The 26,374-nt window shown below is 39.8% G+C and overlaps 3 protein-coding genes and 1 pseudogene across 3 annotated transcripts; 2 read left to right on the top strand and 2 right to left on the bottom strand.

The window, feature by feature from the left end:
• The first annotated feature begins 12 nt into the window (after positions 1–12).
• LOC144660308 (14-3-3 protein zeta-like) lies at positions 13–1,886 on the top strand. Its single transcript, XM_078520914.1, has 2 exons — positions 13–1,528; positions 1,560–1,886. The coding sequence occupies exon 1, from the start codon at positions 116–118 to the stop codon at positions 851–853; it is 738 nt and encodes a 245-aa protein (XP_078377040.1). The 5' UTR covers positions 13–115; the 3' UTR covers positions 854–1,528; positions 1,560–1,886.
• A 1,655-nt stretch (positions 1,887–3,541) lies between these two features.
• LOC144660309 (14-3-3 protein zeta pseudogene) lies at positions 3,542–4,770 on the top strand (annotated as a pseudogene).
• Positions 4,771–7,872: 3,102 nt separating this feature from the next.
• Positions 7,873–17,070, bottom strand: LOC144659942 (DNA polymerase iota-like). The gene is made up of 4 exons (XM_078520475.1): positions 16,373–17,070; positions 12,015–12,252; positions 9,795–10,400; positions 7,873–9,746 (listed from the first exon to the last, which is right to left on the bottom strand). Exons 1-4 carry the CDS (start codon positions 17,021–17,023, stop codon positions 9,367–9,369), a joined length of 1,875 nt encoding a protein of 624 aa, XP_078376601.1. The 5' UTR covers positions 17,024–17,070; the 3' UTR covers positions 7,873–9,366.
• A 1,228-nt stretch (positions 17,071–18,298) lies between these two features.
• On the bottom strand, positions 18,299–25,626 carry LOC144661512 (large ribosomal subunit protein eL27-like). Its single transcript, XM_078522297.1, has 4 exons — positions 25,548–25,626; positions 25,014–25,278; positions 19,404–19,514; positions 18,299–18,391 (listed from the first exon to the last, which is right to left on the bottom strand). The coding sequence occupies exons 1-4, from the start codon at positions 25,606–25,608 to the stop codon at positions 18,343–18,345; spliced, it is 486 nt and encodes a 161-aa protein (XP_078378423.1). The 5' UTR covers positions 25,609–25,626; the 3' UTR covers positions 18,299–18,342.
• Positions 25,627–26,374: the final 748 nt, after the last annotated feature.

The following is a 26,374-nucleotide window of genomic DNA, read 5'->3' as shown; positions in this document are numbered from 1 at the left end:
AATCACGCAAGCATCACTGGAAGGAAGACAGCACCCATGCTTGGAAAGCGTTCGTCTGTTGGAAGGTTGCAATAGAAGAATTAGTACCACAAATTGGAACTTTAAAAGGGAAGGCATGGATAGAAGCCAGTTTGTTGATCGGGCTAAGTTAGCTGAACAAGCTGAGCGTTATGACGACATGGTACAAGACATGAAATCTGTGGCGGAGAATTCCGAAAAGGGTCTCAGTGACGAAGAGAGAAATTTGCTGTCGGTGGCGTACAAGAACGTGGTGGGCGCGCGGAGGTCTTCCTGGCGAATAGTGTCGAGTCTAGAGGCGAAAGCAGAGGAGAATAAACAAGAGCTGGCCAAAAAGTTCCGGAGTAAAGTCGAAGAGGAATTAAAGGAAAAGTGCAACGAAGTCTTAAGTTTAATCGATAATCACCTATTGCCTTCCACACAAGGTTCAGAAGCTACTCCCGAAGCTAAGGTGTTCTACTTGAAAATGAAGGGCGACTACTATCGCTACCTAGTCGAGATTTCACCATCAAATTCGGATGCTAGGAAGCAATTGGCTGACGATTCCAAGGGAGCTTACGAGAAAGCCAAAGAGGCATGTGAAGAATTGGCCACAACTCATCCTATTCGTCTTGGTTTGGCGCTCAACTTCTCCGTGTTCTACTACGAGATCGCAGGAGACCCAGGGAAGGCCTGCGAGTTGGCGAAACAAGCTTTTGATGATGCTATAGCTGAGTTAGACAGTTTAAAAGAAGAATCTTACAAGGACAGCACCTTAATAATGCAACTTCTTCGTGACAATCTAACGCTGTGGCAGGCGGAAAACGAAGATGAAGAGCCAGAAGCAGAAGGCTGAAATTGACCTAGATTGACTTGGCAAAGCGTGTAAGCTCATATTTTTTTTTGTCTTATAAACCTCAGCCCTCAAAATTTGAAAACAGATAAAGAAAAATGATTCTTTCATGGAAGTAAATTTAGTTGCCATTTAATCAACAGCAGTGTGCTCATTAGCCATTAGGAATCTTGTTAACAATAGGTATTTAGGTGTACTTTTCATTCGAAGCTTTTAAGTGGTATACCTCTAAAATATCCCGGGTGTGTATTTGACAATAACCTCTATTTGGCACAAAAACGTGTGCAAGTACTTACCTAGGAGAGTTACATTTATTATCTGTTCTGAGAATTGAACAGTTTCTAGATAGCAAACTCCAGGTCACTGCAGAAAACATGCAAGCTTTTGTCAAACAGGTTAATATGTCCAAGAAAAAAAATCACCATTGCAATTCCAAGCCAGATTGTGGTTTTTGTGTTTATTCCTCAAATATTTTTTCAAAAGGCTAGCTGTCCATTTGAAGGATCCTAGACAATCTGCAAATGTAAAGGCTAACAGAATTATTCTGTTTGCATTTATAATCTTTGCTAGTATTATTTCTGATTTCTGCAATTGAGATGAAAACTAAGCTTGTAAAAGTATAACGCAAAATAGAATACTGGGGGATGTCGTTTGATGGGAATCCTTAGATGGTTCCTGGTTTTGGCTGTGTCATGTGATATGTTAAGAGTATTGGTGCGCAAGGAAACATTTGATGGATTATAAACCATGATAATATTATGGGTATACCACACAAAAGCATTGGATAACTATTTATCGCATTCCACTGTATCAAACTTGACAACTGTACATCTTAGCTTGGATAAATCAATTAATTCATGAATGAAGATCAGTCAAGATTTCTGACTATTTTCTGTAGATCATCTTTAGGACATCTAAACATCCAAGTACATTTTGTGAAGCATTCCTAGTACTGATTGATTAAATGAGATTGTGACAAGTTTGTAACAGATATGTTGAAACTGCCAATGAATATAGCTTGTACTTGATACCTTCTGATTTGCCTTCCTCTCATGGTAAACCCTGTAAAGCACACATCAAAACATTTAATCAGAGTGGCTTTCTTACTGTATCTGTGATCAGAGTCTTGTCAGCTATTCCAAATGTTTGTTTTTTAATGCTGGTTATATCCTTCACCTGGATATAAAAAAATTACATTCCAGCCTAGTGGCCTGTCAGGCCACTGCTTATCCCAGTTTCAGTAGCATGAAGGGGGTGGGGATGGTGCAGTGGTGAGAGCACTTGCCTCCCACTAATGTGGCCCAGATTCGATTCCTGGACCCGGCGTCATGTGGGTTGAGTTTGTTGTTGGTTCTTGTCCTCGCCCCAAGGGTTTTTCTTCGGTTTTCCTACCTCCGCAAGAATCCACACTGCTTAATTCCAATTTGATCAGGAACAGTAGGGGAAGGGCCACCCTGTGGAAGTGCCACTGCTAATTTCCATTTATTATTTTTATTTATTTGTGAAGCAACTAGGAGTATTACAACTTCCCCCTGGATAGGATGCCAGTCCATTGTAGGGTTTCCTCCTAGCATTAAATTCGCTGGTACCATTTTTACACCTGGGTGGAGAGAGGCACTGTGAGAGTGATGTGTCTTGTTCTTGCCAAGAACACAACACAACACAACTACTTATTATAATTTTATTACCCTGGCCAGAGTTTGAACCCGGACCACTAGATCCAGAGTCCAGCCCAAAACCCCTTATGAAGTTTTGAATGCAGATGCCAAGTTTTTTCAACAAGATAAACAATCCAAGATTTCCTTTTGAAACCATGTTCAACAGGGACACTACTGGAGCCATTACATTGAAGGTATCTCCTGTAGCAGTGTTCTAAAGTGACTCCTGGGCGACAATTCTTTCCAAACTTGTCATCTTTTCTCTCCATTGTGATAATAAATACTGAACCACAAAAATCCTATATTCTCTCTGTGCAATGTATTAAATATTGCAGCCATAAACCAAAAGATCAGTGTGGAAGCAACTGAAATCGTCCATGGAATGTAGAGAGAGACAAATAAGGTTTTAGGAGGGTCAATAATTATAATAGATAATTACTTCAGCTCACAGCAATGTTGTTAGTTGAAATTATTTATTAAATATTTTCTGAGCAGACTTTCATCGAAGTAAGCGAGTAAATCTTGAAAATATTGACTGCTCGTGAAGTATCGTGTAAAAACGTTGTTACTTTTCATTATTTTTGCGACCCGATCGCAAACGTTTCATTGGTCAAAAGTGACACGTAACAGACAAAATCATTGAGCTTTAATTTTAAAAGTAAAACTACGCGTTAAATTCGTCACGCTTTATTTATGAATGCAAATAGTAGTAATCAGAAGAAAAAATACATTGTTGTTTTTTTTTTTTTAAATAGGTTTTGGGGTATAAGGGGGATCTCCAGCCTTGCTAACAGGCGCATTTTTTTCCTGTTTCCTTTGCAGTTTTTTCGTTTTACAGGATATTTATGCTTTGTGTGGTGTTATCATTCAAAGTTTTCGTCCTAAATTATTATGAAATCGATGTACAGTCCACATTTTCCTGTCAAATAAATTATTAGCATTTTTCCCTATACACCCATTTCCCGGTTGACTGGTATCCCGGATGTAAATCACAGTTATGATTGGTAAAAATCACGCAAAACATCACCTCAGACACGTGACCAAGCAAGCGAAGGAAGACAGCTCCCGTCGAAAGCGTCCATTGATTGTTTGCAGGGTTTCAACTGAGGAAATTATAGCTTTACAGGGGCGCCATGGCAGACCAAGACGATCTGAATAACTTAGTTTATCAGGCTAAGTTAGCTGAACAAGCTGAGCGTTATGAAGACATGGTAGACGCGATGAAATCCGTGGTGAAAGGCAAGGACGCCGACAAGGACCTCAGTAACGAGGAAAGAAATTTGCTGTCGGTGGCTTACAAGAACGTGGTGGGCGCGCGCAGGTCTGCCTGGCGAATTATTACCAGTCTAGAGCAGAAGGAAGAAGGACGTCGTAATGCTGAATTGGCAGAGAAATATCGCATGAAAGTCAAGGAAGAACTTAAGGAAAAGTGCGAAGAAGTGTTAAGTTTGATTGATAAGTACCTCTTTCCTTCCGCGAAGGAGGTCGAGCCTAAGGTGTTCTACTTAAAAATGAAGGGCGACTACTATCGTTACCTAGTGGAGATTGATTCACAAGATACTGATTTGCGTAATAAATCCAGGGAGGCTTACAATGCAGCGCAAGAAGCAAGTGAAGAACTGAAACAAACGCATCCTATTCGTCTTGGTTTGGCGCTCAATTTCTCCGTGTTCTACTACGAGATCGAAGATGTCCCAGAGAAGGCCATCGAGTTGGCGAAAAAGGCTTTTGATGATGCTATAGCGGAGTTTGACAATGTAGAAGAAGATTCTTACAAGGACAGTACCTTAATAATGCAACTTCTTCGTGACAATCTAACGCTGTGGCAAGCAGAAGCGAACGAAGACGGCGAGCAGGGCGGAGATTGAAGTGGTTACGTTAGTGTAAGCTCATTTTCCTTGTCTTGAACGATTAACTCGCTGAAAAAAAAACTGATAGGTTTCCATTTGATGAAAGTACAGTACATATAGTTAAAGAAACAATGAACGGTGTAGCACTTGCCCAGTGAACTGTAAAAAGCTAGTAGCAGTAAGCTGTTTGCAGAGTTTCTTTTGTACATTGTCGGTTAAAATTCAGGTGTACCCTAAAGGCAGTCGAAATATGCGAAAGAAAAGCAGAATTGGTATTTTTGTTGTATTTAACTATCAAAGCAATTTGAAAACATGAAAATCAAATCAAGAGTGCGAAGATCTGTTGTTTTCAATGCAAGTCATGTTTGTAGTTGTTTCCTGGAACTGAATTAAAAACTGTTTACTGCCACAACATGCAATCGTTTGCTATTTTCTTCTAGTTTGTTATACAAAAGAACAGGTTTGTGAGAGATGACCTTTGAAATCTCTGTTTTCGTGTTAACAGACCAGTGTAAATATAACATATTTCGTAACTCGAAGGGTTGCGAAATTCGTGCGAAGTTAATCCTCTTCTTAAACTACTGCTCAGTAAAGCGTTAAAAATACTTTCTTTGAAACTTTCCCCTCTTCTGAGCCGTGATAAAAATCGACTGAAATATTAAATCGAGCAACATGTCTGCTCAAAGCATTGTTTTAAGGATTGTGCTAGTAAGCGACGTTCATTCTTGTTCAGATTTTGTCGAACTTCGAATGCAAAAGTTCGATGTAAACAGATGAAGCCAAAAAAATATCAACTATCTTGCATAGAACGCTTTGAACCGAGTGGGTAAATAGAAAACTAAATCATCGAAGACAAGTACTGAAGGCGTGTCCAAAACAAGGAAAATGTACATTGTCATTGTACATGTAAAGCATGTACTCTTCCATCCATGCGTGAAGCAAGGAAGAAAATTCCTATTGCCTGTTCGTGCTTTATGAAGAAAATTTGAAGGATCAAAGATTTGCAGTCTTTGAAGAAAGCTCATTAATCACATCTATTTTTGATCTGTTCCCCAAGATACCCCCAATTGGGCAAATTGCTCAAGTTGTGTTTGTAAGAAGGGTAGCAGATGTTAGGGTTATAGTAAAAACAAAAACAAATAAATAAACATTTAATAATTCATTTCAGAAGGCAATCAAGGCTCAACAAATAACTATTGTAATATTGTAATTCACAGTTTTTCAATGTATTTCAATTGAAACTACAATAAATCCAGGATTTTTCGAAGGGACCTAGCCCAAAAACCTAGCCTCCCCTCTCCAACACTTTTATCCAAACTTCCTCAAAAAATATGCCTTCAAGTTAAAAACTTTGCATTTTCATTGATAAAATTCACACCATGCTCAATCATTTGTGATATAAATTGTGCACCAGTTTCTGTTCTTCAAAAAAGATGCACATTGTAGAACTCAAGGTAGCTTTCGCACCTTTTGGTCATACACAAGTGGCAAGGCCGCTTGAACAAGTTGGTGAGCAGAGCGAGCTGGCAAGGAGCTGTAGAAGTGGGAGGGGGTAGAAAGTGAAGCAGTCTTGTTGGGCAGGGAGAAAGTGAGCTCGCTTTCTTGCTGGCTCACTTCCCTTGCCAACATGCTCAAGCAGTTTTGCTGCTTGTGCAAGTAACCCAAATGTGAGTGTGCTTGAAGGCAAATTTAACGTGTCCTGCTGTCATTTGTTGTTTTTTTTGCAATAGCATCTCAATTTCAGTCTTAATTTGGTTTGCAAGGTAAAAAAGGTCTTGGGCTAACGGGACGATATCAGTTCTGCATACTCCCAAAGTTCTTGCTATATAGGTATGTGCGGCTGTAAAGGGTATGGTTTTCAAGCAGTTTAGTCGGGATAAGGTATAGAAATCAGAGAGTTGCAGCAACCTTTTTGACAGATGGTTTTCCACTAAAACACTGATAGTGATGCAGTTCTAAGAAATGCAAGTCTGGGATAGGGGATTTTCAGTGTCTAGTCTAGTAAAGGGTTGCAAAATCAGCTTTAATAACATGGTCTAGTATAGGACGAGGGTTTCAAATTCCCAGCGGCACACCCCCACCCAAAAATATATAGGGTGCCCCCCGGGGATTTACCATTTGCTATCCATGTCATTAATAATGGGTTAAAAGGCGGCAATTTCTGGTGTTGTGATCATCAATGCCGTAAAAGAAAAGACCAATCCAATAAAAATTAATGGGTTTACACAACGCAACCAAGTACCCTTTCATAAAAACCTCACAAAACATACTTTCATCAAAGCATCTCTGTCAATCCTAAAGACCCCCCCCCCCTTCCCTCATTTACTGTACAGTCTATCTACAGTTTTCATTTTGGATTCTCAAAACGTCTCTGCATCTTTGGCCATGGGGACGTATTATGCTACTGGAGCACCAGAAGCCCATCCCTATTAAAATAATGGGGGTGCTCATCGTACCTTTTAGTGGGTAAAATTTGTAGTTTGGTACTGCTTAGGGTGCTAAAACCTGAAATGACCACTGCTAGAGTTGTCATGGTACGTTTAATGTTATTGTTTTGAAACATGACAGGAACCCTAACCATTTTAGGTTTTAGAAAGACTCATCTTTATCACTTAAAATTGCCACTGCCCATTAATCTGTTTTTTTTTTTAAGAAATGGTTCCTCTTAAGGATGAAAATGAACTAGGCCCACACCCACAAAATAAGATTCTGGTACCTTTAATTTTAGGGAGGGAGGGGGGGGTTGAAATTTTCTGATAAGCACCCTATCATTTTTATAGGGGAGTCTCTCTCCCCCCCCCCCACCCTGGCTGGGGCATACCTTCACCAAGCTTTGCTCTGATGCATTTCTGCACACAAGTAGGTCTTTTACAGAGTGAGTCATGCTTGCTTAATCCCCAATTTGGAAGACGTGGGGAATATGTCAGGTAGCCAACACTTTCACTTCTCTCTTCTAGTTTTCTAATTTTCAAAGCTTAGAATTCTTTTACTAAACTTCCCTCATGAATATAGAATGTAAAACTAAACTGAATTACCGGTATCTTCACAATCAATTTTTAAGCGATGACGTCATCGCTTTAATGCAGGCACCCGATCGACCGGATCCGTTTAGCGCAATTGAACAGAAATCAAGTTTAACTTAATAACAAGAAATCGCCGCGTAGAACACAAAAGCAAAATACTCCCGTGCAGTTAGAACGGAACACTACAATGTATAAACGAAAGAGACTAAATTTTATATGATGGGATTTATTAGATTTAGTAGACAGAAATTTTTTAATTCTTAGAAGATACAGGGCCGCTGTGAGCAAGAGACCGTTTGACCTTTCTCGCAGCTTAAAAGCTAGCTCCCGCGTATTGTATGTCGTTTATCGCAAGTCACGCTATAATATAACGTAATCTTTGTTGAGTCAACATAGGGAAATCTAAAAAAAAATATATAAAATAAAATATTACTGTTGTACAATTGAGCAACTGTGATCTACGAAGAAAATGTATTATTAACTTTGCATCCTTGAGCTGTGAATTCATAACTACTGTATTTATTTGAATTCCATCAGATCCTAACTATGCCATTTATACGATCACTAACATTGCTTCTTAGGTTTAAAAAATGTAAGCTGCAGTTGGATAACAGTCTTAATCACGAACAAGGCGTCAGCTACTTTTATTTACGTTAAGTTTTTGACAAATTTCCTCAGAAAATTATGTAAGACCCCTTGTGAAACGTCATCGCTTCTGCATGTATTACATGCCGTTTATTCAAATATCTTGGTGTCAGACCTTTTAATCAAACAAAACTTATTTGGCTAAAAAACTCTTAAAGACAAAAGAACAACAATCCATCGAACCCGAGGAGACAACGCTGTTATCAACAATCAACACCGCGTTCTATGTGAATAATCTTGTTTCCGACAGAGAGGTGTTTTACACCCGTTACGATTTATGCGTAATTATTGTAAGGCCTGTTCGCAGGCTAAATCAATTTTTTTCCTCCAAAAGATGTATTGCCTTCTTTCAGAAAAATATCCAGTCTTTCCCAGGAAGATTTCCACCTCCATCACTCAAGAAACTACTACTAGCAACCATGACTACGATGCCGAAGATTCAGTAATGTAAAGGGGTCTGACTATCTTTATTGACAAATTAAATGCACTGTTTTTATCCCAAAATTGTTTTGATAAAAAAGCAGAATTTTGTGATGTCCTGTTACTTTTTAGCGCTAAAATATAAATGATTGTATCACGATTTTCAATGCATGTTGGGCTCACAAATGATGATAAACAAAGAACGACCAAGTCAACAAACAATTGCTCTGACTGGCAAGGGAAAATTCGATCGCCACATTTTCATTACCATTTCCATCATGGTTTTATTTCACAACAAACACCACATCAACAAGAACCTTCCATTGGGTATGGGGATATTGACTAAAATTGCACATTTTAGCCCAAACCCTTTGAGCAGAAACATACAAAATTGACAGGGGTGGCAGTTCGAAATTTTGAAAGAAAGTAACCACTTAATGGTGCCAGAAACTTATTTTCTGGGCGTGGCTCAAATTCACTTTCACCCGGACAAGGAACCAATTCTTACTGCCGTCATTCCTTACTCATTTATTTCAAAGTTTTAACCCAAACAGCTATGACCACCTCCCCCTGCCGCCCTACACACTCCTACCAAATGTAAGGTGGGTACCTCTGAAGCCCCAAGTTCTATTAATGCATCTAAACAGGATAGATGTTCTTTAGTAGGAGAGAACAAGTTTTCAACATTTGAACAATGTTACAGTCAACTCTCTCTTAACGGACACCTTTATAAGACAAAACCTCTATTACAAAGACACCTCTATAAGACAGTTACCTGGTCTTGGCCCTGTCTCAGCTATTTTTCAGTCATTTTATAGTAACTAATCTCCCTATAAGACAGAAACCTCTCTAAGATGGACAGTTGGAGCCGGTCCAGAAGCTGCCCGTTTTAGAGAGAGGTGACTGTAATAAGGCCAGGCTTAGCTTGGTTTACCCGTGCTCTGAGTAGCAAAGTATTTTTGTATTCCAGAGCACTTTTTCACTTTTGTTGCAGCTTTGTCAGTGTTGACAGTTCTTTTGTCTTGTTGTTGCCATGAAGCTTGCAACTCTCTCTGTATCTCACTTGGAAGCTCAGCAAAAACAGTAGGATCTATGCCATTGGGACAAATTACACTTGGCCCAATTTTCCTCTTGTTTGTACCATCAATAGTTGTTTCATTTTGCTGGGTAGCCTGTGAAGTTACTCCCAAACTTTCCTGTGGCTCCTGGTCTTTAACATTGACAAGATCGTGTCTATTTAAGGCCCCATTATCAATTGCATTCTGATCAAATAACTCAACCTTATCAGGTGTCACCAAAGCTGTGGGGGATTTCCTTTCACTGAGATGATCGTCCTTCGATGGGGGACTATTGGCACCAGTAGAAAATGTTTCTGCATCTGTTTGTTTGGAACAAGACTTCCGAAAGAAGTTAGAAATGTTTTTCGACTGAGCTGTATGAGGTTTATGAAAGTTTGTTAATGAAACTCCTAACAGAGTCAAGTGAAATGGCTTCTTCACATCAACAACTTTATTGAAAAGAGAGAGGCATACTGCAAGGACCATATCTCTTGCTTTCTCTTTGTCAGTAAAAGAAACTGTGTGCGGCAATCCACACTGACGACTCTCCCTTTTATAAAACTTATCTTCATGTCTTCTCACTGTAACTCTTACAGTTTGAGGTATGCCAATATCGGCAGAAACTCTTGGAAGTAACCCTTCAATAAGGCTCTTAAGCCGCTTTCTTGCATCATCGAGTGTTGAACAGTTTTTAAAAGAATCCTCGTCACTTATTGATTTAAACTCTCCAGACGGTGTAACATTGCTGTCATCGATACCATGGCATAATTTAATCATCATCTCTGCTACTGAGTTGCCAAATTCTTTTTCCAGCACTTGGCGGGAACAAGCAAGAAGGTCAGGAACGGATGAAATGTTAATTGTTTGGAGTTTTTTGGCCATGCTATGGCCAATGCCTGTTATGAAAATAAAAGCAAAGTTTGTCAGTAAAATTGGGAATAAACTGATTAACAGTTAGAGTGCAGTAAAAGTAATTCTCCAAATAACACATCCATGTTGGATGGGAGAGTTGCTTGGACAAGATACATTACTGATAAGCTATATTAAGTCCCCCCGGTCATTTTTATCGGGGAGGTCACTCCCCCACCACGTATCACGACCCAACTGCTCCCCCTGGCAGTCGACTTACTTCTTTTTAAGACCTTTTTCTTGGAGGGGTCTCTATAGAAAAGCGGAGAGCGTATTTCAAACTATATACAGTCAACTCTCGCCTTGCGGACACCCCGCTATTACGGACGCTCGATATTACGGACAAAATTCAGATCCCCGGCGAAAGTTATAGAGGTTTGACTGGAAATGACTCCCGCTATTACGGACTCTCGCTATTACGGAATTACGGACACTTTCGTGGTACCAAAAGAACAATTTTATTGTTTTGACTCTCGATAAAGCGGACACCATAAACTTCTCACATAACGTTATCACGGAAAATTGCAGTGTGTTGAATACTATTTGTCGAAACACATTTCAGAAGTCTTCTGCAATAATTATTTTTGCATCAATTTCTTCAGTAGCTGTACACCAGACTTTGCTTTTTCACTTCAGCTTCCCGGGGGGGGGGGGGGGGGACTCCCATATTAAAGGGACGGGGATGCTCGTCGGAAATTTTGAAAAGAACCCCTAAAAGAGACCAATCTGGGCGTGGCTCAAGCTATTTTAGACCCCTAAAAGAAACCAAAATTCTGAGAAAAAGAACTTATATTTGTATATTTCTTCGTGTGCAACCCTAATTGAGACCCTGACGGCTAAAAATATTGTCATTTTCGTGCATTTTCCCCAGAACACCCTAAGCGAGACCCAAAGTCCGAAATTTATACCCCTAAGCGAGACGACGAGCATCCCCGTCACTCTCATATGGGAGTACCCCCCCCCCCCCCCGGGTTCAGCTTGCGCCCTTTTCTTCCAGACGACTCCTTTGGAGAGATCAAACCCTCAAACCCTCGACCATTGTCATTCTCCATACCTAACGACTACTGAGTTGTTTCACGACTGTTGATAAGCTCGTCATAACCCATACTATTGAACCTATGTTAATGCCATTTTTTTCCTCACACCCCGCTATTACGGACTCTCGCTATTACGGACACTAAACGAAGTCCCGAGCGTGTCCGCTATAACGAGAGTTGACTGTATCAGTTAGGTTACATATGAAATAAATAAAGTGCACTCCAATTTTTTAGTGTGTTTAGAAACATGTTTCACAAAATAGTATAACCACAAAAAGTAAATGTGGTGGATCAATAACTACATTAAAATAACAAAATTAACCTGTTTTGTTGTTTATAAATTGTCATTATCTACCATCTAAGGAAAATGGGCCTTATTAATAAAAACAACTTGAACTTTTAGTGGGGGGAGGTTATTAGAGAGGCAGGGGCTTAAAAGAGAGGGGGCCTGGGAGTATAGAATTAATTAATATTTTATACTACCGATTCAATGCCAAGTGTCCAAAATTATATTGATAACTGTGCAATATAAATTAACATTTTGTCATTTTTCATTGATTCTACCTGGAATATCTCTTGCTTGTAGTTCTGCCAAGAGGTTCTTAGCATCCTCGGGAAGCAGCGTCGTCTGCATATTGGGTTTCTTCCACCCACCCACAAGTTTAGCAAGGAGTTTACTGTGAGCAATTCCAGCACAGCATGTCAGGCCAGTTTCTTGTAGAATTGCCTGTCTGACTTCTGCGGCAATCATAGATCCAACTTTCAGTCTTTCATGGCAGCCGCAAGGGCATGGACTAACAATCTGAAAGTGTAAAAAATAATATTGGTGTTTTGTGATCACTCATCCAAAAAAGAACTTGAGCCATCCCCTTATGGGACGTGCCGTGGCCTAATGGTTAGTGCGCCGGACTCCAGATCGAGTGGTCCGGGTTCGAGACCTGGCCAGGGTCATTGTGTTGTGTTCTTGGGCAAGACACTTTACTCTCATAGTGCCTCTCTTCATCCAGGTGTATAAATGGGTACCAGTGACATAATGCTGGGGGGGAACCCTGCAATGGACTAGCATCCCATTCAGGGGGGAGTAGAAATATTCCTAGCCACTTAATGCTACAGAAACCGGGATAAGCTCTGGCAAGTTTGGGCCACTTGGCTGGAGGCCTCCCCCTTCCCATCCCCTTGTAAAAAAAAATTGCCTCTGGTATCTTTCAGGGTTTCTTTTTTTAAATTTTTATTACAGGAACCAACTTCTACATGGTAGTCTACCCCTGGGGGACTCCAAATATAAACTCTGGTGAGGGGGGGGAGGGGGAGTAAGCATTTCATCTTCGCGCAACATGCTTTATGAACGAGAAACACAGATGTATTCAACTTATTCTTCGCGCAACATGCTTTAAGAACAAGAAATAAACATGTATTCCACTTATCCGTCGCGCAACATGTTTTAAAGTGCTACTGTGATCAAATTTTCACCTCTTGATATTTTAGTCGTTTTATGGAGTTTTTAACGAAAGATTCAAAATGGCGTTTTCCGTTTTCAAATATCTATTTTAGTTCCGGAGATATTCAAGCTTAAAAAAATCGCAAAATATGCAAATTAGGGGACTGATGACGTCATCTACTCAACCCAATTTTATGTTGAGTACAAAAATTGAATTATCTCAGTCATTTTTTGGAAGAGACCAATGAAACTTGGCAGACTAATAGTTCTACAGAAAACACACTTTCAGTTGGAATAAAATTACGTTACCATGGCAACCCACTCTTTTCCAGTCCCCTGCAATTTATTTTTATTATTTTATTTTTTTTAGTTCGGAAAAATGTAACCCAGCCAAGACGACTGCCAAATTCTTTCATATGCTTGCCAAATCACCAATGTAAAGCATCATTGGCAAATATCAAAAAAGAATGCTAGAATCTGCCAGAAAAGCTTTTAGCATCCACGGGATCTGGAACCTAGTATGTCACCATGGTAACCAAATTGTTAATTTCAAATTGTGAAACACAACTACCAGAAGGTTACTGCAAAAAAACAGAGACTTGTGATAAAAATTGGCTTAGATATCACTTTCTTCATATTTGATGAAAATTTGGTTGAGTCTATGACGTCATCATTTTGCTAATTTGCATATTCTAAAAACCTGAATATCTCTGGAAAGAAAAGAGATATTTGAAAAAAATAAAAAGCATTTTTCTTCTCATAAAAAGTACTTGTTAATATGTTAAAATGGCCACAAGAGGAAAGATACGAATTTCATCACAGTAGCACTTTAACAAATGAGAAATACCAGTATACATGTATTTCACTTATCCTTCGTGCAACACGCTTTAAGCACAAAAAATATAGAATTATATTCCACTTATCCTTCGCACAACACACTCGAGAAATGCGCTTGTGTTCCACTTTTCTATTCGGATAGACTGAACACGCTTGTAAGAAGACAAAAAGTGTTAATATCATCCTTTTGTTTGGCTGATATTTGGCGTAAACAACCCAGCGAAAATTCATCAAAAACCATGATAGGGCGAACTGGGTTGGCCAGTAGTACATTGACGTATTTCACACATAACTCGACATTTCCGGAAAAGGAAGCGCCAAAGATAAGTTCGATTTTAGCCCGTTTACTTCTATCACAAACGTGCCAGAATTGAATATAATTTCCAATAGTCAACGACCCATGGTGTTTCAACTCCAAATATGAGTTGTTTCGCTGTAAAATGGCGCCTTTGTGAATCCAGCAATACGCATCCATGATCACCTGTAGGTCTACTTGGATCGCGAAAGATTTGATATGGATTTCCTCCGATATTTCTTTCAGCATAGGAATATCTTCTCACCTCGAGGAGATGTTTACAGATCGACGATCTGACGATAATGAATGCAATTGAAAATTTCTTCTAGACATGCTTTGCGAGTCGTGTCCAACACCGCCTGCGACTGTATCGCAGAGTCTTCATCGGCGATTAAAGTGAGCTCACATTGTGATTTGAATGCCATTTGTTTACTGATGTGACAACATAAAGAGCTTGGACAGTGCATGCAATTATTATAAAGGTGGTTTGTTAGTAGACCAAATGCACTCACAAATAAGTAATTTTACTGTGAAGACGTAATGAGGGATTTTTAGTGCAAGGCAATATTTGTCAGAATAGCACACCAGTTAGCCTGAAATGCATTCCATTTAGCTTTAATAGTGCTTGGCTAGCCTGTTTACAGTTAGTTATCAATAATCTACGCCAGGGGAGGGGCTTTCACTTCAACAAAAAGCATTATTTTATTTTGTGGGATCGGTGTTTGCATTACAATGCGTCAAACATCGCGTATGGGACGCAATCACAATAAAGCGTAAATGGTTGTTGATGTTGTCTTTTGTCCTAAATAGGGTCTTATAATAAGGGTTGTTATCCTACACAGGGTAGGTATTTTAAGTTGTTATTTTCCTAAACAGGGTCAGGGTTTCAAACCCCCAGCGGCACCCCTATACCTAAATGTAGGTCAAGTACCCCCCGGGAATCTACGTGACTGTGCACTTAGACAGCCATGTTTCCTATAGAGTGGGGTAAGAGATAGCCTCCTGTAGCAGATGCTCTTTGGGGTCATCATACATTCGTGGGGGAAGAACACATGATGAGTCCAAAGAGTGTCCATGCAGGAGGCTAGTTAAGAGAGGGTCCAGGGATGTAGCTAAGATTTCCAACAAGTGAAATTTTCTTGATCACAGGCAGAAAATTTGGGTCACATTAAAAGAAAGATCTAATGAGACACAGTATTTTAGCCAGAAAAATCAAGTGCTCAGGTGTTTTTTTTTTCGCCGTCTTTTGCATATTATTTACATCCCTCGAAGGTCCTATACTTATTACAGTGTGATTGGGGCTGCAATCATCTTGTTTTGGGTGACATAATTTCTGAACTGTACATCTCTGTTCTCAGCTCTGTGATTGGGTTTTGAACAGATGAAACTTTTGCCAGCTGCTTTGTCACATGCACGATTTAACAAATATGACATGCAATGTTAAAATCAAATTTCTATGGTTTTATATTTTTCATGGGTAACAATTTGAAAAAGAAACTCCCACTTTGAAAAGTGGGAGGCGCGGTGGCCTAACGGTTAGCGCGCTCGACTCCGAGTCGAACGGCCCGGGTTCGAGTCCTGGCCGGGGCGCTGCGTTGTGTTCTTGGGCAAGACACTTTACTCTCACAGTGCCTCTCTCCACCCAGGTGTATAAATGGGTACCGGCGAATTTACTGCCGGGGGGTAATCCCTGTGATGGACTGGCATCCCATCCAGGGGGGAGTAGCAATACTCTCAGTTGCTTAATGCTACGGAAACCAGGATAAGCTCCGGCTGTATGGGCCACTTGGCTCGAACACAGACTTAACCTTTACCTTTAACAAATTATTTGAAAAGGGATCACCTTTTTACATGAACATGAAACATTTTGGATTTTATATGTGATGTGTGAAAAGGCCAAATAATTTTGCAAAAGCAGGTATAGGGGACCCTTGTAAGAGTGCAGCACCCCAGGGGGGTACTTGGGATTTTAAGTGACGGGGATGATCGAATGGGGGCAAAAATCCAGACCCAAACAAATCCCTAGGGCTTCCAACATAACCCAAAAAAATCCCTAGATCAAAAATTGACCCCTCAAAAATCAACAGCAAAACCGGTTTGTTTGTACTTTATTCACAGAACTACGCAGCCAAGGCACCACCACAAATCTTCAGATTGTTTTAAATACCCAAAAACATCCCTACTTAAATAAAAAAATACTTGCCAAATTCTCCTACCCAAAAAAATCCCGGAATCGAAAATTTCAAACCCAAAAAAATCCTTCGATCATCCCCGTCACTTGAAACCCCGAGTACCCCCCTGGGTGCAGCACCACCAAATGCAACAAAATAAAAGCCCTATTATTTAAGATACCTTCTCCTGGGTGTTGTCTGTATCGCTATTATACAAGAACCCTGAATAGTTCCTATCCCCAGGGGGGTTGCTCAGTAGCCGTGAACTAACAAGCTCAGTAACATCCAAATAATTTTCATCCATTCCAAGTCTTTCCACCAGGGGGGTGAACTTCAGGGTCAACAGGGAATTTACTTTTCCAGAAAACTCCCTGTACACCGTCAAATCCTCACCATTAACTAGAACAAGATCCGGGCACTTCTTCTTTGCATCGCTGACGTAAACAAGTTTTTTAACCCCGCGTTCCCTCGCGACATAATTACAAGTTACCACGATATGTTTTTGTTGAATTCCCAGGGGTACATGCCGCAGTTCCGGCCGGCGAATCATCTCCACTTGCGCGTAAAAACAGTCGATGTCAATATGAATTATAGTTCTGCTGTGTCCAATACACGAGTCTACCTGCATTGGCCGCTGCATCGCAGAATTCTTAGTTCCCTCGTTGGATTTAGGGCTGAAGGTGTCAATTCGTCGTTTTTTGGACGGGTTAATTACAGACTGCCTGCTGCAGCCACTGGATGGAGAACGGAAAGCGAGCCCTTCTTCTTCATCGTCTTCAGAGAATTCGCCTTCTTCGTATGAATAGTCATATGATGATCGAAAATCCTCCATGGCTGTATTGTATTCTTCAGATCACTAGCAGAACGGTTCCACGCGTACTAGACAGACAGAATACACGGTATCACACAGAAAGTTTCTTCCCCAAACGCTTCCCGCGTTTCCGAGACTTGAAAAACCAAGCCTTCTATTTTTGTCTCGCCCTCGCGCGTCTTCCCGAGGGAAATGTACAGATCCCGACGATCCCTTAGACCCTCGTGGCATGGGATTACCCAGCGTCCTTCAAATCTCGTCAAACGGGGGGCGGGGATGGGGAGGGGGATGCTGAACCGGGTTTTCATTTGAATGGAAGCATTCCCTCCACATTAATACATTCTGACCTACTTTTCCTCTGAGACCCAGGGGTAGCTAGTCAGGACGATGGAATAAACTTTCGCCTTAAAATCTCGTCGTCCTGACTAGCTGACCCTGGTCTCCAAGGATGTGGCCTACAAAGTTTTGACTGAAGCAAAATGTGGTAAATTTCTATTTTTTAAAAAAAAAAAAAACATTGAAAATTCACTGAAAATCAGCACTACTGGAGACCACTTTTTTCTCCTTGAAACTGAAAAGGTTGTCATTAATTTCCATCCAAATGTCCCAGTTGACAATTTACAACTTGCTTCCTGAAAATTGCCTTGCATTGCATCACAGGGAACTTAATTTTCATGGTCTAAAAATTGTCTTCCATTTTAAGAACACACTTCTATTTCTCTGTTTTTATGGAGACCAAAATCAGTTGGATAGTTAATCTCTTATTAGACAGTGAAGTGTTTTTTTGCTGTGTAAAGTTGTGCTGTCTAATAAGATATTAGACTGAAGTAATGTATATGAAATGATTCATATATGAACTGCGGATGTATATGGGAGTGACATATGATCGTCACAGCGAATTTCCAATTTAAGTAATTGGAATAAAGAAGCCCTGATTTTTTTTCAGGCTTCTTTATTCCAATTGCTTAAATTGCAAATTCGCTGCGACGATCATTTGCACTCCCAAGATATTAGACTGTTCACAGTCCCCTATTTTTCGTGAAGTTGTAGCATTGGTTCCTGGACGTTAGTGAAAACTGGGGAGAGTGCAAAATGCCTGTGGGTAGGGGTGTGGGCATGGAAAAAAATTTTTCCGTTTCCCCACCCCCCACGCTATAAACACATAGCAACCCTACACATGGCGGCCCATCGAAGTCAACGATCAATCTTCACAACTTTACGGAAAAATAGGGGACTGTGAACAGTCTAATGAGATATATTTAGTTTTGTCAGAAGAGAATACATCACAACAGAATATTCAGGTTTCAATCTAAATTTTATTATTTTTACAAGGTTGCTGTTTAGAACCTCAGCTTCTGGAAAAACCACTTGTTCTTGCCGGACTTGTACCTGAAAACAAAAGTTCAATTAGTGCAAATAGCACATGCGTAAACTATCAAATAAGAAAATTATGTTCACGAGAAACGTGAAAACATGGGTAACATGACTGCAATCAGGGGTGCAGGGTTGGGGGCAAATAACAGTCAGACATCGGACACTGGCCGACCACAATTTGCCAAAGTCTGATGAAATTCCAACTGTGGTCGGTCAGAATGTGCAGACAACTTTTTTTTTTGCTTTCCAGTGCAAACACCAATATTCTGCATTAACAATGCATTAGATTAGCAGGTTCACACATGGAGCAGTACTGACATATGATGTCCGACGTCACTTTGGTTTTGTCGGATCAAAATGGTGACTTAGGGTAACACATGTCCTTTCAAAAAAAAATTATTTGCAGCCCTTGGGCTGACTTACTAGTTTGAATGACAAATAATGCCCAATGGTTTGGTAAAAAGGTAAAAATGTTTAAGTCTGCTTCAGGCCAAGTGGCCCATAACACCAGATCTTATCCTAGTTTCTTAGCAAGCGGCGGCTAGGAGCATGAAAAGCTACTACCCCTGGTAGGATGCTAGCCCATCGTATGGTTACCCTCTAGCACTAAATTCATCGCTACCCATTTATACACATGAACCTGGATGTTCAAAGCATGATAAAGATAATTGAGGATTAGTGTGAATTTTAATTTCAGTTTTATAACTTCTCAGTTCATCTTTTCTGCTGTATTTTTTGTCATCCAGTTGTGATGGCAACTATTCTCAAACTCCACAAAAAATTAGAAATTAGAACCTCCATCATCTTTTAATCCTGGGTTAGTGTTAATCGGCTTTCGAACAGCCCTGTGGGTAGAAGTGTCTTGCTCAAGAACACAATGCGATGACCACAGTTAAGGCTTGAACCCCAGACCACTCAATCCATTACGCCACCAGGTATCCCATGCCCAATGGTTTGGTAATGGTGGTATAAGAAAGAAGGCAATAACAAGTGAGCAGTTTAAAGTATAGCACAGTGACAAAGTTACCTTTCTTCTAATTTGACCTTAGCCTCCCTTTTGGCTTTACGCTTCAAGGCTGGATCTCTGAAGACATCTTTATTGATGACCTGCTTGTCAAGGTTAACATCAACGGAGTATCTATATGAAATAAAAAAATACAACAATTTCAATTTTATACTGGACCCTGAATGTTTAGTCCACGAGGTCTAAGTAGACAGTGTTAATTTGAAGTCTGGAGTTTTCTTCAATCCAACCTGCATGAATAGGTGCACATATTTTACTGTCAAAACAAACGCTGCAAAGTAAAGTATGACTGGAGTGTTGACCAGTCACTTGCAAGATCTTGAAACCACAGAAGTTGCAGAGAACAAATGGTTTTCCATCAGTCACTGAACAACTTTTTCATCTTTTGTTTCAAATACATGCTCAGTGTTATCTAACAAGAATTTAAATAAATGCATTTTTAAAGTTTGTTGATTACTTGCTGAATGTTTGTTGATGAAATCATTGCAAGTATGACAACAGAACTTTTTTTTGCACCAAGCCATGTGGAGGACTGTAATGGCAAGCTCAAGGTTTCTATCAACTTTTAGTATAAATCTACTAGCGTTCTATCACGAATGCTGTTCTCTGATTGGCTACGCTACTCACTATCTATTCTGTTGTAGAAAGTGAGTAGTGAAACAGCATGCGGTTGTCAACAGAATGGCTGCCGCTTCTTCGCTTTCAAAATGACTTTGAAGAAGGACTTGGATAATTTTTTACTTGATGCGATTTCAGAGAAGACAAGGACTGCAACAAAATATGTTATGAAGATTTTACACAGTAAGAAAAGCATATTTATTATTTATTTATGCTTTTAAGAGTGGGCGATTTTATAATTTTACAACATACAGAGATGCGTTTCACCAAGAAATTTTGTGGAAATAAATTTTAAACCGGTTTGTAACCCAGCACAACTTCAAAGTCCCCATCGAAGAGCAGTAAAAGAAGATTTAAACAGATTCAACAAGTTTTTCTTTATCCATCAACAAAATTGAAAGCGAATTCAAGGTGTTTTCCTTGCGGGCAATTTGTTCAACTTTTCATAAATTTCTAATCGTTCACGTTTCCAAGATTTAAAACAACTTGACTTCCAAAGGGCCTTTGGTAGTCGGTAAATCTTTTAACTGTCATTTTACAATGAAATCCTGGCTTTTCGTTCAATTTCGAGCAAATGAAGGTTAAAGTAAATCGTGAATGAAATGCAAAGGGACACACAGAAGCTAATGCAATGTGGTTTCTTTCTTGCGAACAACTCGTTCAACTTTTCAGAAATTTCTAATCGTTTATGTTTTCGAATTTTAAAAAACTTGACTTCCAAGGGCCCTTGTACGTCAGTACATCTTTCAATCATCATTTTACAATAAAAAACTTACGTTTTCCTTCAGATTTGAGCAAATAATGATTTCAATAAATCGTGAATGCAATGTGGTGCAGTTGTCAATTATCTGTGTGTGGCGTGACCTATTTACATCATTGTTCAATAAAAACAAAAGCCTGTCTCGTTGTTAGTTTTGAACGTCTAGTAGATTTACATTAAAACAATTAGATTATTCGCTCTCAGTTTCTATGCCCGATATTTGATTCAGGCTTTGCCCTCATCATACCTCTCGCTTCTCGGCCTCTGTGCGGGGCGCCGGCCCCCCGCACACTCACAAATCAGGGGAAGTGGTGGGAGGTCGTCTCCCGTCAGTCAGACCATGGATAGTAAAAGGACTGGATAGGAAACTGGTGATCACGTGGGGTGCCCTCGCTGATTGGCTGACACTGTGTCCAAGATGGTGCAACATAGTGGAAATTTGTGACGTGAGAGATGGCGAAAGTATAGCGTAAGTATAGCAAAAATAAGATTCGGTACTGTGTTATTTTGCTTGTTTAGCCTTTTTTTATTTGCAGTATAATCTTTTTTTCTTTTTTTCGGCGTTACGCCCCACACGTGATCTTCAGAAGCACTTGATGTGGTACTTTTTTCTTTTCTGAAAATCGTCCGGGCAAAGAGAAAGTTGAATTGCGTATTTATGTTTCAGGTTCTCCTGAAAGGTGGCTGACCTCGCAGAAAAGATAAACTTTTTCGTGATAATTGCGGCGGGCGCGCGTGCACAGTCGGCATTCAAAAGGCAAAAATTATTTAAAATTAGTAAAAAAATGAGGTGAAAACAGTTGTGTTAAGGTAATAAAAACACTCCATTGATCTAAGACATGGGTAAAAGCAAGCTGGGCAGAGTTAGGAAGTATTCAACCGAATAAATCTGCTTCTCATGATACTGCTACTGCCACTGCTATGTTTCTTTGTTGATTGTATAGTGAAGGACTGTTTTTTAGGTTTTAATATTCCAGATTTTAGTTTTACAGTGTAAGTAAAGGATGCAAATTACACCAGCAACAAACTATTTAATTTATTATCAATTTCATTTTTGTATGTCTTATTATTATGCAGAATTGAATTGTGCAGTCTGTTTTGGTAATTATGTGGACTTAAAAGGTATTTTATTTCATTTTATTTATATTCTTCTTACAGTATCTGCAATTGATTTTAATGTTAGAGCTAGTTGTTAAGACTCTAGTTTACTACTGTGACTTGTTTTGTCTTAGGTTAGTTGTTGTGCGAGATTTTTATATAACTGTACCTAAGTATTTATTGTCCAACGCAGACCAAGAGACCAGCGGACCGATCGGCCAAACATGGGTCAAGCCCATGAGGGTTCAGACAGACGGGTTAAATAACCAGACGCAGCGTTTGTCCAGTGAGATAATTTGAGGAGTTAGGGTTAATTAATTTAATTATTTAAATAGAGTTAAATGATTTCTTACCATATAATTGCATGGTTCGGAGGGTAAGTTTTTGCGAGGCTTTAAGCTAACTGAAACTTCTGGATATTTCAATTAATATTAGGATTGAGGTTATTTGAAATAACTCAAGGCTTATGTCTCCTTTTTTTTCAGGTGCCTGTTGGGATAAACCTCGTAGATATTACTTAAAAGATGGCTGTTGATTTAAATTTTCCTAGATATTAAGAGATCTTATAGGTAGTTTCTATTCTGTTTCTGTTATATATCCCATTATTTTCTTTCTGCTGTTATCTGGGATGTCTAGTATATGACATTATTATTCGACAATGGCTTGCGCTGCCAATATATGGTCAAAATGTTAACGTTATCTGTCATCCGTACATAACAGATATCCTGCGGTATACGTAGGTTGCGAAGATTCGTCCGAAATCTTGTAAAGCATTATCTAATTACAGTTCTTCTATCTGCAAAATCTGTTTCGTTGACAATTTGTTGAATAACTTGACAATTATCCTGCTCAATCTTGCGCAATATAGTCAGATGTTATCCAACTCGGCCTATGGCGTTGTCGGCTAATTATCAGGCAATATGCCGCGTGAATTTGCAGGATAATTTATTGTTAATTGGCAGTAATGCATATTTCTTTTATGATGTTCTTTTTATTTTCAGTATTTTTAATAAAATGGAATTTGATGCCAACTTCTATATGCTTTGTATTAGCTTTTGTGTGCTCCTCGTAAGCGATTTTGATTCATTCGAAATGAGTGTAAGTTGGGTGACCAAATGCTTAGCTCTAATACATTGCTTGACTAGTGAGTCAACATCGGGAGGGCCATGGTGAGCCCTTTTAAATGACACTGACTGCCTAAAGATGAAGTTGAAAGCCAGTGGTAGATCTAGTGGTGCTCAAAAGGGGGGGGGGGGTGCAGTGAAGGTGCATTTTTCTGCTCAAATATTGGGGGTGGGGCAGAGGGGGTCTCACCCTTTGGGTCTGTTTTTTTGTCAGTCATTTACTATAATGTTGCCTGGTTAAAAAGACATGTTCAAAGCAGCATTGGTGCACAGAAGATCAAATGAAACAAGGGGGCCGGATCCTTGCAGACCAGGGCTTTGATGATTACTTCTTTCATGACTCACTGACCCAGCTATTTTGAAGCCTCTTTGAGAAGACATTTCAGTGACAACAATATTAAACTGGGTTTGCTTATTGCAAATTTTTAAGCAGATGCAGGAAAAAGAAGGGGATTCCCCAGGTCATGACCTGTGAACTTTTGACCACAAGACTATTAAAATTAGTTTTTTATTTTTGCTCGCTGTTCTTCGCGCCCCTTCCCAACTAACCAAATGCCTGGAACAGGCTAGTTTACACTGAGTTGGAGTACATAAGTGCTTTTCTGATGCTGTCTGCCTTGTATATCAACAGTGGATACTAAGCCACTCTGAGCTCGTTTTTTTCACTTTTCATGTCCACTAGAATACCGTTTTGGTGAATATCTGTTCAGAAGACATATAATGGCCTACGATTTTGGGATAAAAGTGTGATGAAATATTGAAGTTTTCTTTAGCTCAAACTTTCGTGACATGGGAAATGTAATGCCTGCTGTTTTTTGAGAACGAAAAATGTCACTTTGGGTACAAAAAAGGCCAGCTACAATGTTCGAAAAGGCAACATTGGCTCGTAAATTCGAATTAAATAAATTGAAGTTTGAAAGTTCAGCTAGCGGTCAAAAATAAACCGTATTAAAAATAAAATCGCACAAAAAAGCCAACATATAAAAACGTGTTCTTGTTGGGTGCCCCTAATACTTTCAGATATGCCCACTCTCACATGAAATCGACAAAAAGCTTCCGAAGATTACTTTCTTATTAAGTAGGAAGAGATAAAGAATATAAAGGCCATGTTTGTTTCAAGCTGGAGGCGAACTATCGATCACTTGGTGCACTTGATGCAGTAATTCACTGTTGGACTTTCGAGTGCTGCTACGAAAACTTGCTAGGTGAACGGATTGATTTTCATACGATGTTCTGACATTTGAACCCAAGCCTTTTTGTTATTTTCATTTGCACCACTGTACTTACCTTCACGTTTTTTTAACCAGCCCACAGTGCAAAAAAACTTTCTCCACTTAGTACGTTTAAACACACTCGTCTTCATGCATCTTCAGACTCGCTAAAACCGTTTGCATCCAGCTCAACTCCTTTCGCAGCGCTTTCTTCTGAAATCGACTCGATTCGACTCTCGAAATTGACTTATTAAGAATGGCGAATCCTTCAATTTCAGGTCCGTCCCCATCACCAAGAAATTCAGATATCTCCACCGTATCTTCAATTTTATTTTCTCATACATCTTTTTTGGTTTGGGGCTTGCTGATGCCTCAGCAACTTTTTCCTTTGCGAGTTACAAAATGGCGACGGGCGACAGGTGGATTTTCTGCGCTTTTGTTCGCAGGTTCTGTGACGTCACGAATTTCCACTATGTTGGAACCATCAGGTCAGCAAGTTTCCTATCCAGTCTTTTTACTATCCATGATTAGACCGAGCTTGCATAGCCAATCAGATTGCAAGTTTGCCTAAGCCTAATAGTAGGTCACCGGGTTATGCTTACAGACATCATCATACATCTTCTGTTACTAGCTATAGCTTTGAGATTATTATTTTGATTTAAACTGTTCAACGTATTAATATCCTCATTTCCCAGTGGCTCGAATTTATTAAGAAAAAGGCAAAAAGAAGTCACTGATCGATCATTACTGGGGTATCTGCTATAAAATAAATCATAAAACGACCCCATAAATGACGGCTTACCTGGTTGGCATAAGATGGTTGTAGTTGTAAACTTTCACGAAAGGTTTTATTCTAGACCTCTTTGCCGTCTTCTTCTTGTTCATTTTCTTTGTTACCTTGAGTGGATAGCGAGCAATTCCAGCCACGAGTGCATGACCGTAAGGTTTATCGGTGGTACCATCGTCGTAGTTTTTCACAATTACTGCTTTCTTGCCGGCATAACGCCCGTTTAAAACCAACACAACCTTGCCAGACTTGATGAATTTCCCCATGGTTATGGAGGACTCTGTAAAATATTTATTCAACAGGCGTTCAGCGTAATATTACACGTTAAAAAGGAAGAACATATGATTAGCAACACACAACAAATTGTAAAAGATTTCGATTGAACATCAGCAACAACTTCTCGCTCGATTTCAGTGCAATATTTTCCTTCAATTTCAGCGCTGAGCGTTACACTGAAGCTTAAAATTAGCTTAAGCAGTAAAGTTACAAAAAATGCTTTATTTTTGAGTCAGATGGAAGTGGATTGTTGAAGAACATCATCACACTCACCAGCAAAGATGGCGACGAAAAGAGAGAGGGAGTGTGGGGGAGAACCGCTGACAAGTAACATCGCAGCTGTAGTGACACAGGCTACCCTTCCACCACACAGCGGTCAAACGCAGCGCGCGTGCGCAGTTCATGTGTAATTGCCGCCATTTCCACTCAAATTTCCCTAACTTTTCTTTAAACCAAAATTAACGCCGTCCCTGGAAGTTAGGTTTATACGCCGCTTGTGGATTGGAAATTTGATTTCATCTCCGCTGGTGTCCCGCTGAACTGTTCTTTCACCGTACTATTTCTTTAACAATTTCTTGCAAAAGTTTACCCACTTTCGCGTCAAAATTCGGGCGGCAAGACCGGATGTGACGTAAATTTTTGCGTTTGACCGCTGTGTGCCCTTCCACTGTAAGCGCTGTCACACAGCGGTCAAACGCAACGCGCGTGCGCGTCCTGGGTATTCCCGCCAAAATTTCCATACAAGTCTTAATTTTTCGAACTTTCCTTTACCAAGTTAACGCCGTCCTGAGTAAGGTATACGCCGCTTATGGATTGGAAATTGAATCATCTTCCTGAGTGTCCCAGCTTGAACTGTTCTTTCACCGTACTATTTCTTTAACATTTCTTACAAAAGTTTGCCCATTTTCGAGTCAAAATTCGGGCGGCGAAGACCGGATGTGACGTCATTTTTGCGTTTGACCGCTGTGAAAAGCGCTGTAAGGGATGGACCATTATTTTTTTGGAGGGGGGGGGGGGGATGAAAAATATTGAAAAAAATTGTTTGCAGGGCCTGGAAAGACAAAATAAATTGTTTGCAAACACGATATGTATAGTAAGAA

The sequence above is a fragment of the Oculina patagonica genome, chromosome 7 (genome assembly GCF_052425735.1).
Source record: "Oculina patagonica isolate OP01 chromosome 7, crgOcupat, whole genome shotgun sequence".
Lineage (NCBI taxonomy): Eukaryota > Metazoa > Cnidaria > Anthozoa > Scleractinia > Oculinidae > Oculina > Oculina patagonica.
This window is presented reverse-complemented; position numbering and strand designations above follow the sequence as displayed.

Bases quoted from the DNA above. Each gene is read 5' to 3' on its own strand.
- LOC144660308 (XM_078520914.1), top strand. From the start codon at position 116: ATGGATAGAAGCCAGTTTGTTGATCGGGCTAAGTTAGCTGAACAAGCT.
- LOC144659942 (XM_078520475.1), bottom strand. From the start codon at position 17,023: ATGGAGGATTTTCGATCATCATATGACTATTCATACGAAGAAGGCGAA. The intron at 10,401-12,014 runs GTAGAATCAATG...TTTTCATAACAG, and splicing joins ACAAGCAAGAGATATTCCAG to GCATTGGCCATAGCATGGCC. The intron at 9,747-9,794 runs GTCCCCCATCGA...AATCCCCCACAG, and splicing joins ATTTTCTACTGGTGCCAATA to CTTTGGTGACACCTGATAAG.
- LOC144661512 (XM_078522297.1), bottom strand. From the start codon at position 25,608: ATGTTACTTGTCAGCGGTTCTCCCCCACACTCCCTCTCTCTTTTCGTC. The intron at 25,279-25,547 runs GTGAGTGTGATG...AATATTTTACAG, and splicing joins TTTCGTCGCCATCTTTGCTG to AGTCCTCCATAACCATGGGG. The intron at 19,515-25,013 runs GTAAGCCGTCAT...TATTTCATATAG, and splicing joins AACCATCTTATGCCAACCAG to ATACTCCGTTGATGTTAACC.